We start from the raw sequence: 11,176 nt of genomic DNA, 5'->3' as shown, positions 1-11,176 counted from the left end.
AGTGATCTCCTACCTAGTAGTCTCGGGCCCAGAAACATGTTATTGATGACAGTGATCTCCTACCTAGTAGTCTCGGGCCCAGAAACATGTTATTGATGACAGTGATCTCCTACCTAGTAGTCTCGGGCCAAGAAACATGTTATTGATGACAGTGATCTCCTACCTAGTAGTCTCGGGCCCAGAAACATGTTATTGATTACAGTGATCTCCTGCCTAGTAGTCTCGGGCCCAGAAACATGTTATTGATGACAGTGATCTCCTGCCTAGTAGTCTCGGGCCCAGAAACATGTTATTGATGACAGTGATCTCCTACCTAGTAGTCTCGGGCCCAGAAACATGTTATTGATGACAGTGATCTCCTACCTAGTAGTCTCGGGCCCAGAAACATGTTATTGATGACAGTGATCTCCCACCTAGTAGTCTCGGGCCCATAAACATGTTATTGATGACAGTGATCTCCTACCTAGTAGTCTCGGGCCCAGAAACATGTTATTGATGACAGTGATCTCCTACCTAGTAGTCTCGGGCCAAGAAACATGTTATTGATGACAGTGATCTCCTACCTAGTAGTCTCGGGCCAAGAAACATGTTATTGATGACAGTGATCTCCTACCTAGTAGTCTCGGGCCCAGAAACATGTTATTGATTACAGTGATCTCCTGCCTAGTAGTCTCGGGCCCAGAAACATGTTATTGATGACAGTGATCTCCTGCCTAGTAGTCTCGGGCCCAGAAACATGTTATTGATGACAGTGATCTCCTGCCTAGTAGTCTCGGGCCCAGAAACATGTTATTGATGACAGTGATCTCCCACCTAGTAGTCTCGGGCCCATAAACATGTTATTGATGACAGTGATCTCCTACCTAGTAGTCTCGGGCCCAGAAACATGTTATTGATGACAGTGATCTCCTACCTAGTAGTCTCGGGCCCAGAAACATGTTATTGATGACAGTGATCTCCTACCTAGTAGTCTCGGGCCAAGAAACATGTTATTGATGACAGTGATCTCCTACCTAGTAGTCTCGGGCCCAGAAACATGTTATTGATTACAGTGATCTCCTGTCTAGTAGTCTCGGGCCCAGAAACATGTTATTGATGACAGTGATCTCCTGCCTAGTAGTCTCGGGCCCAGAAACATGTTATTGATGACAGTGATCTCCTGCCTAGTAGTCTCAGGCCCAGAAACATGTTATTGATGACAGTGATCTCCTACCTAGTAGTCTCGGGCCCAGAAACATGTTATTGATGACAGTGATCTCCTACCTAGTAGTCTCGGGCCCAGAAACATGTTATTGATGACAGTGATCTCCTACCTAGTAGTCTCAGGCCCAGAAACATGGTATTGATGACAGTGATCTCCTACCTAGTAGTCTCGGGCCCAGAAACATGTTATTGATGACAGTGATCTCCTACCTAGTAGTCTCGGGCCCAGAAACATGTTATTGATGACAGTGATCTCCTACCTAGTAGTCTCGGGCCCAGAAACATGTTATTGATGACAGTGATCTCCTACCTAGAAGTCTCAGGCCCAGAAACATGTTATTGATGACAGTGATCTCCTACCTAGAAGTCTCAGGCCCAGAAACATCACTCCAAGAGCGTAGGATTTTAGCTCAGGGCTCACTGTTCTGAAACACAAAGAAAAACACACAATAGAAAACCCAGTCAAAATGTACAGCAGCACAGTAACAGCCAGTTGTCTTGAGAGATGTGGAGGGTCAACACCTTTAGTTGACTCTCCCTATTTGATTTCTAGACAAACATCCTTTATCGGATTTCCCTGATTTCGTTTTGCTCCACCTAGGTTTGTTTCCTGTCTTTAATTTTGGTGTGGGTTTTTCTTTTGTTTGCCTTAGTGGGTCTCATGGTGGGTGTCTTTTAGGTCCCAGTTGTTGTTGCTAGTCAACCTCCAGTGGACCCCCCCATAGTGTCTTTCAGAACCCCTCCTAAAACCCCACCTGTTTTGGTTGTTGGTCAGTGATTCTTTGTTAGTTTCCCCTTCTGTTTGAGCGATATTATTTGGTTTTCTTGAAGGGGAACTTAACAGGATGATGACATAACACTGGTACGTCTGAGGGGTCTAACCTGATGAGTATGATGACAGAGGGGGTCAGGGTTAGAGGTCATGGATAGAGGCTACCTGAAGAGTATGATGACAGAGGGGGTCAGGGTTAGAGGTCATGGATAGAGGCTACCTGAAGAGTATGATGACAGAGGGGGTCAGGGTTAGAGGTCATGGATAGAGGCTACCTGAAGAGTATGATGACAGAGGGGGTCAGGGTTAGAGGTCATGGATAGAGGCTACCTGAAGAGTATGATGACAGAGGGGGTCAGGGTTAGAGGTCATGGATAGAGGCTACCTGAAGAGTATGATGACAGAGGGGGTCAGGGTTAGAGGTCATGGATAGAGGCTACCTGAAGAGTATGATGACAGAGGGGGTCAGGGTTAGAGGTCATGGATAGAGGCTACCTGAAGAGTATGATGACAGAGGGGGTCAGGGTTAGAGGTCATGGATAGAGGCTACCTGAAGAGTATGATGACAGAGGGGGTCAGGGTTAGAGGTCATGGATAGAGGCTACCTGAAGAGTATGATGACAGAGGGGGTCAGGGTTAGAGGTCATGGATAGAGGCTACCTGAAGAGTATGATGACAGAGGGGGTCAGGGTTAGAGGTCATGGATAGAGGCTACCTGAAGAGTATGATGACAGAGGGGGTCAGGGTTAGAGGTCATGGATAGAGGCTACCTGAAGAGTATGATGACAGAGGGGGTCAGGGTTAGAGGTCATGGATAGAGGCTACCTGAAGAGTATGATGACAGAGGGGGTCAGGGTTAGAGGTCATGGATAGAGGCTACCTGAAGAGTATGATGACAGAGGGGGTCAGGGTTAGAGGTCATGGATAGAGGCTACCTGAAGAGTATGATGACAGAGGGGGTCAGGGTTAGAGGTCATGGATAGAGGCTACCTGAAGAGTATGATGACAGATGGGGTCAGGGTTAGAGGTCATGGATAGAGGCTACCTGAAGAGTATGATGACAGAGGGGGTCAGGGTTAGAGGTCATGGATAGAGGCTACCTGAAGAGTATGATGACAGAGGGGGTCAGGGTTAGAGGTCATGGATAGAGGCTACCTGAAGAGTATGATGACAGAGGGGGTCAGGGTTAGAGGTCATGGATAGAGGCTACCTGAAGAGTATGATGACAGAGGGGGTCAGGGTTAGAGGTCATGGATAGAGGCTACCTGAAGAGTATGATGACAGAGGAGGTCAGGGTTAGAGGTCATGGATAGAGGCTACCTGATAAGCATGACGACGGAGGGTGTCTGGGCCATGGCACCGATCATGCTGCACACACAGATGACACAAAGGAAGGTGAGAAAGGCCTGTTGGCAGCCTGGACTGGGGCATTTCCCCGGCAACGCCACCGCCTCCTCCTCCTTACTGCTGGTTCTGGAGGACAGGAGAGGACATCACCTATAGACAGACATACAGCTGGTTCTGGAGGAGGACAGGAGAGGACATCACCTATAGATAGACATACAGCTGGTTCTGGAGGAGGACAGGAGAGGACATCACCTATAGATAGACATACAGCTGGTTCTGGAGGAGGACAGGAGAGGACATCACCTATAGACAGACATACAGCTGGTTCTGGAGGAGGACAGGAGAGGACATCACCTATAGATAGACATACAGCTGGTTCTGGAGGACAGGAGAGGACATCACCTATAGATAGACATACAGCTGGTTCTGGAGGAGGACAGGAGAGGACATCACCTATAGATAGACATACAGCTGGTTCTGGAGGAGGACAGGAGAGGACATCACCTATAGATAGACATACAGCTGGTTCTGGAGGAGGACAGGAGAGGACATCACCTATAGACAGACATACAGCTGGTTCTGGAGGAGGACAGGAGAGGACATCACCTATAGATAGACATACAGCTGGTTCTGGAGGAGGACAGGAGAGGACGTCACCTATAGATAGACATACAGCTGGTTCTGGAGGAGGACAGGAGAGGACATCACCTCTAGACAGACATACAGCTGGTTCTGGAGGAGGACAGGAGAGGACGTCACCTATAGACAGACATACAGCTGGTTCTGGAGGACAGGAGAGGACATCACCTATAGACAGACATACAGCTGGTTCTGGAGGACAGGAGAGGACATCACCTATAGATAGACATACAGCTGGTTCTGGAGGAGGACAGGAGAGGACGTCACCTATAGATAGACATACAGCTGGTTCTGGAGGAGGACAGGAGAGGACATCACCTATAGATAGACATACAGCTGGTTCTGGAGGAGGACAGGAGAGGACATCACCTATAGATAGACATACAGCTGGTTCTGGAGGAGGACAGGAGAGGACATCACCTATAGACAGACATACAGCTGGTTCTGGAGGACAGGAGAGGACATCACCTATAGATAGACATACAGCTGGTTCTGGAGGACAGGAGAGGACATCACCTATAGATAGACATACAGCTGGTTCTGGAGGAGGACAGGAGAGGACGTCACCTATAGATAGACATACAGCTGGTTCTGGAGGACAGGAGAGGACATCACCTATAGATAGACATACAGCTGGTTCTGGAGGAGGACAGGAGAGGACATCACCTATAGATAGACATACAGCTGGTTCTGGAGGAGGACAGGAGAGGACATCACCTATAGACAGACATACAGCTGGTTCTGGAGGAGGACAGGAGAGGACATCACCTATAGATAGACATACAGCTGGTTCTGGAGGACAGGAGAGGACATCACCTATAGATAGACATACAGCTGGTTCTGGAGGACAGGAGAGGACATCACCTATAGATAGACATACAGCTGGTTCTGGAGGAGGACAGGAGAGGACATCACCTATAGATAGACATACAGCTGGTTCTGGAGGAGGACAGGAGAGGACATCACCTATAGATAGACATACAGCTGGTTCTGGAGGAGGACAGGAGAGGACATCACCTATAGATAGACATACAGCTGGTTCTGGAGGAGGACAGGAGAGGACATCACCTATAGATAGACATACAGCTGGTTCTGGAGGAGGACAGGAGAGGACATCACCTATAGACAGACATACAGCTGGTTCTGGAGGACAGGAGAGGACATCACCTATAGATAGACATACAGCTGGTTCTGGAGGAGGACAGGAGAGGACATCACCTATAGACAGACATACAGCTGGTTCTGGAGGACAGGAGAGGACATCACCTATAGATAGACATACAGCTGGTTCTGGAGGACAGGAGAGGACATCACCTATAGATAGACATACAGCTGGTTCTGGAGGAGGACAGGAGAGGACATCACCTATAGATAGACATACAGCTGGTTCTGGAGGAGGACAGGAGAGGACATCACCTATAGACAGACATACAGCTGGTTCTGGAGGAGGACAGGAGAGGACATCACCTATAGATAGACATACAGCTGGTTCTGGAGGAGGACAGGAGAGGACATCACCTATAGACAGACATACAGCTGGTTCTGGAGGACAGGAGAGGACGTCACCTATAGATAGACATACAGCTGGTTCTGGAGGACAGGAGAGGACATCACCTATAGATAGACATACAGCTGGTTCTGGAGGACAGGAGAGGACATCACCTATAGATAGACATACAGCTGGTTCTGGAGGAGGACAGGAGAGGACATCACCTATAGACAGACATACAGCTGGTTCTGGAGGAGGACAGGAGAGGACATCACCTATAGATAGACATACAGCTGGTTCTGGAGGAGGACAGGAGAGGACATCACCTATAGACAGACATACAGCTGGTTCTGGAGGACAGGAGAGGACATCACCTATAGATAGACATACAGCTGGTTCTGGAGGAGGACAGGAAAGGACATCACCTATAGACAGACATACAGCTGGTTCTGGAGGACAGGAGAGGACATCACCTATAGATAGACATACAGCTGGTTCTGGAGGAGGACAGGAGAGGACATCACCTATAGATAGACATACAGCTGGTTCTGGAGGAGGACAGGAGAGGACGTCACCTATAGATAGACATACAGCTGGTTCTGGAGGAGGACAGGAGAGGACATCACCTATAGACAGACATACAGCTGGTTCTGGAGGACAGGAGAGGACATCACCTATAGACAGACATACAGCTGGTTCTGGAGGAGGACAGGAGAGGACATCACCTATAGATAGACATACAGCTGGTTCTGGAGGAGGACAGGAGAGGACATCACCTATAGACAGACATACAGCTGGTTCTGGAGGAGGACAGGAGAGGACATCACCTATAGACAGACATACAGCTGGTTCTGGAGGACAGGAGAGGACATCACCTATAGATAGACATACAGCTGGTTCTGGAGGAGGACAGGAGAGGACATCACCTATAGATAGACATACAGCTGGTTCTGGAGGACAGGAGAGGACATCACCTATAGATAGACATACAGCTGGTTCTGGAGGAGGACAGGAGAGGACATCACCTATAGATAGACATACAGCTGGTTCTGGAGGAGACAGGAGAGGACATCACCTATAGACAGACATACAGCTGGTTCTGGAGGAGGACAGGAGAGGACATCACCTATAGATAGACATACAGCTGGTTCTGGAGGAGGACAGGAGAGGACATCACCTATAGATAGACATACAGCTGGTTCTGGAGGAGGACAGGAGAGGACGTCACCTATAGATAGACATACAGCTGGTTCTGGAGGAGGACAGGAGAGGACATCACCTATAGATAGACATACAGCTGGTTCTGGAGGAGGACAGGAGAGGACGTCACCTATAGATAGACATACAGCTGGTTCTGGAGGAGGACAGGAGAGGACATCACCTATAGACAGACATACAGCTGGTTCTGGAGGAGGACAGGAGAGGACATCACCTATAGATAGACATACAGCTGGTTCTGGAGGAGGACAGGAGAGGACATCACCTATAGATAGACATACAGCTGGTTCTGGAGGAGGACAGGAGAGGACATCACCTATAGATAGACATACAGCTGGTTCTGGAGGAGGACAGGAGAGGACATCACCTATAGATAGACATACAGCTGGTTCTGGAGGAGGACAGGAGAGGACGTCACCTATAGATAGACATACAGCTGGTTCTGGAGGACAGGAGAGGACATCACCTATAGATAGACATACAGCTGGTTCTGGAGGAGGACAGGAGAGGACATCACCTATAGATAGACATACAGCTGGTTCTGGAGGACAGGAGAGGACATCACCTATAGATAGACATACAGCTGGTTCTGGAGGAGGACAGGAGAGGACATCACCTATAGACAGACATACAGCTGGTTCTGGAGGAGGACAGGAGAGGACATCACCTATAGACAGACATACAGCTGGTTCTGGAAGACAGGAGAGGACATCACCTATAGATAGACATACAGCTGGTTCTGGAGGAGGACAGGAGAGGACATCACCTATAGATAGACATACAGCTGGTTCTGGAGGACAGGAGAGGACATCACCTATAGATAGACATACAGCTGGTTCTGGAGGAGGACAGGAGAGGACATCACCTATAGATAGACATACAGCTGGTTCTGGAGGAGGACAGGAGAGGACATCACCTATAGATAGACATACAGCTGGTTCTGGAGGAGGACAGGAGAGGACATCACCTATAGATAGACATACAGCTGGTTCTGGAGGAGGACAGGAGAGGACATCACCTATAGATAGACATACAGCTGGTTCTGGAGGAGGACAGGAGAGGACATCACCTATAGATAGACATACAGCTGGTTCTGGAGGACAGGAGAGGACATCACCTATAGATAGACATACAGCTGGTTCTGGAGGACAGGAGAGGACATCACCTATAGATAGACATACAGCTGGTTCTGGAGGAGGACAGGAGAGGACATCACCTATAGACAGACATACAGCTGGTTCTGGAGGACAGGAGAGGACATCACCTATAGATAGACATACAGCTGGTTCTGGAGGAGGACAGGAGAGGACATCACCTATAGACAGACATACAGCTGGTTCTGGAGGAGGACAGGAGAGGACATCACCTATAGATAGACATACAGCTGGTTCTGGAGGACAGGAGAGGACATCACCTATAGATAGACATACAGCTGGTTCTGGAGGAGGACAGGAGAGGACATCACCTATAGACAGACATACAGCTGGTTCTGGAGGAGGACAGGAGAGGACATCACCTATAGATAGACATACAGCTGGTTCTGGAGGAGGACAGGAGAGGACATCACCTATAGATAGACATACAGCTGGTTCTGGAGGAGGACAGGAGAGGACGTCACCTATAGATAGACATACAGCTGGTTCTGGAGGACAGGAGAGGACATCACCTATAGATAGACATACAGCTGGTTCTGGAGGAGGACAGGAGAGGACATCACCTATAGATAGACATACAGCTGGTTCTGGAGGACAGGAGAGGACATCACCTATAGATAGACATACAGCTGGTTCTGGAGGAGGACAGGAGAGGACATCACCTATAGACAGACATACAGCTGGTTCTGGAGGAGGACAGGAGAGGACATCACCTATAGACAGACATACAGCTGGTTCTGGAGGACAGGAGAGGACATCACCTATAGATAGACATACAGCTGGTTCTGGAGGAGGACAGGAGAGGACATCACCTATAGATAGACATACAGCTGGTTCTGGAGGACAGGAGAGGACATCACCTATAGATAGACATACAGCTGGTTCTGGAGGAGGACAGGAGAGGACATCACCTATAGATAGACATACAGCTGGTTCTGGAGGAGGACAGGAGAGGACATCACCTATAGATAGACATACAGCTGGTTCTGGAGGAGGACAGGAGAGGACATCACCTATAGATAGACATACAGCTGGTTCTGGAGGAGGACAGGAGAGGACATCACCTATAGATAGACATACAGCTGGTTCTGGAGGAGGACAGGAGAGGACATCACCTATAGATAGACATACAGCTGGTTCTGGAGGACAGGAGAGGACATCACCTATAGATAGACATACAGCTGGTTCTGGAGGACAGGAGAGGACATCACCTATAGATAGACATACAGCTGGTTCTGGAGGAGGACAGGAGAGGACATCACCTATAGATAGACATACAGCTGGTTCTGGAGGAGGACAGGAGAGGACATCACCTATAGACAGACATACAGCTGGTTCTGGAGGACAGGAGAGGACATCACCTATAGATAGACATACAGCTGGTTCTGGAGGAGGACAGGAGAGGACATCACCTATAGACAGACATACAGCTGGTTCTGGAGGAGGACAGGAGAGGACATCACCTATAGATAGACATACAGCTGGTTCTGGAGGACAGGAGAGGACATCACCTATAGATAGACATACAGCTGGTTCTGGAGGAGGACAGGAGAGGACATCACCTATAGACAGACATACAGCTGGTTCTGGAGGAGGACAGGAGAGGACATCACCTATAGATAGACATACAGCTGGTTCTGGAGGAGGACAGGAGAGGACATCACCTATAGACAGACATACAGCTGGTTCTGGAGGACAGGAGAGGACATCACCTATAGATAGACATACAGCTGGTTCTGGAGGAGGACAGGAGAGGACATCACCTATAGACAGACATACAGCTGGTTCTGGAGGAGGACAGGAGAGGACATCACCTATAGATAGACATACAGCTGGTTCTGGAGGACAGGAGAGGACATCACCTATAGATAGACATACAACTGGTTCTGGAGGAGGACAGGAGAGGACATCACCTATAGATAGACATACAGCTGGTTCTGGAGGAGGACAGGAGAGGACATCACCTATAGACAGACATACAGCTGGTTCTGGAGGAGGACAGGAGAGGACATCACCTATAGATAGACATACAGCTGGTTCTGGAGGAGGACAGGAGAGGACATCACCTATAGACAGACATACAGCTGGTTCTGGAGGAGGACAGGAGAGGACATCACCTATAGACAGACATACAGCTGGTTCTGGAGGAGGACAGGAGAGGACATCACCTATAGATAGACATACAGCTGGTTCTGGAGGAGGACAAGAGAGGACATCACCTATAGATAGACATACAGCTGGTTCTGGAGGACAGGAGAGGACATCACCTATAGATAGACATACAGCTGGTTCTGGAGGAGGACAGGAGAGGACATCACCTATAGATAGACATACAGCTGGTTCTGGAGGACAGGAGAGGACATCACCTATAGATAGACATACAGCTGGTTCTGGAGGAGGACAGGAGAGGACATCACCTATAGATAGACATACAGCTGGTTCTGGAGGAGGACAGGAGAGGACATCACCTATAGATAGACATACAGCTGGTTCTGGAGGACAGGAGAGGACATCACCTATAGATAGACATACAGCTGGTTCTGGAGGAGGACAGGAGAGGACATCACCTATAGATAGACATACAGCTGGTTCTGGAGGAGGACAGGAGAGGACATCACCTATAGATAGACATACAGCTGGTTCTGGAGGAGGACAGGAGAGGACATCACCTATAGATATACATACAGCTGGTTCTGGAGGAGGACAGGAGAGGACATCACCTCTAGACAGACATACAGCTGGTTCTGGAGGAGGACAGGAGAGGACATCACCTATAGATAGACATACAGCTGGTTCTGGAGGAGGACAGGAGAGGACATCACCTATAGATAGACATACAGCTGGTTCTGGAGGAGGACAGGAGAGGACATCACCTATAGATAGACATACAGCTGGTTCTGGAGGAGGACAGGAGAGGACATCACCTATAGACAGACATACAGCTGGTTCTGGAGGAGGACAGGAGAGGACATCACCTATAGACAGACATACAGCTGGTTCTGGAGGAGGACAGGAGAGGACATCACCTATAGATAGACATACAGCTGGTTCTGGAGGACAGGAGAGGACATCACCTATAGATAGACATACAGCTGGTTCTGGAGGAGGACAGGAGAGGACATCACCTATAGATAGACATACAGCTGGTTCTGGAGGAGGACAGGAGAGGACATCACCTATAGATAGACATACAGCTGGTTCTGGAGGAGGACAGGAGAGGACATCACCTATAGACAGACATACAGCTGGTTCTGGAGGACAGGAGAGGACATCACCTATAGATAGACATACAGCTGGTTCTGGAGGAGGACATCACCTATAGATAGACATACAGCTGGTTCTGGAGGAGGACAG

General features: G+C 48.9%; 1 protein-coding gene across 1 annotated transcript in view; it reads right to left on the bottom strand.

The window, feature by feature from the left end:
* The window catches only part of LOC121555645 (solute carrier organic anion transporter family member 3A1-like), a 35,123-nt gene that overhangs the window by 2,050 nt on the left and 21,897 nt on the right, over nt 1-11,176 (bottom strand). Inside the window, exons 5-6 of the mRNA XM_045218343.1 lie at nt 3,296-3,432; nt 1,564-1,628 (exon numbers count right to left, since the gene is read on the bottom strand). Coding sequence (XP_045074278.1) covers nt 1,564-1,628; nt 3,296-3,432 — 202 coding nt within the window. The remainder of the gene's footprint in view (nt 1-1,563; nt 1,629-3,295; nt 3,433-11,176) is intronic.

Source organism: Coregonus clupeaformis, unplaced genomic scaffold (genome assembly GCF_020615455.1).
Source record: "Coregonus clupeaformis isolate EN_2021a unplaced genomic scaffold, ASM2061545v1 scaf1515, whole genome shotgun sequence".
Taxonomy (NCBI): Eukaryota; Metazoa; Chordata; class Actinopteri; order Salmoniformes; family Salmonidae; genus Coregonus; species Coregonus clupeaformis.
The sequence above is the reverse complement of the archived record's forward strand: the minus strand, read 5'-3'. Positions and strand labels throughout refer to the sequence as shown.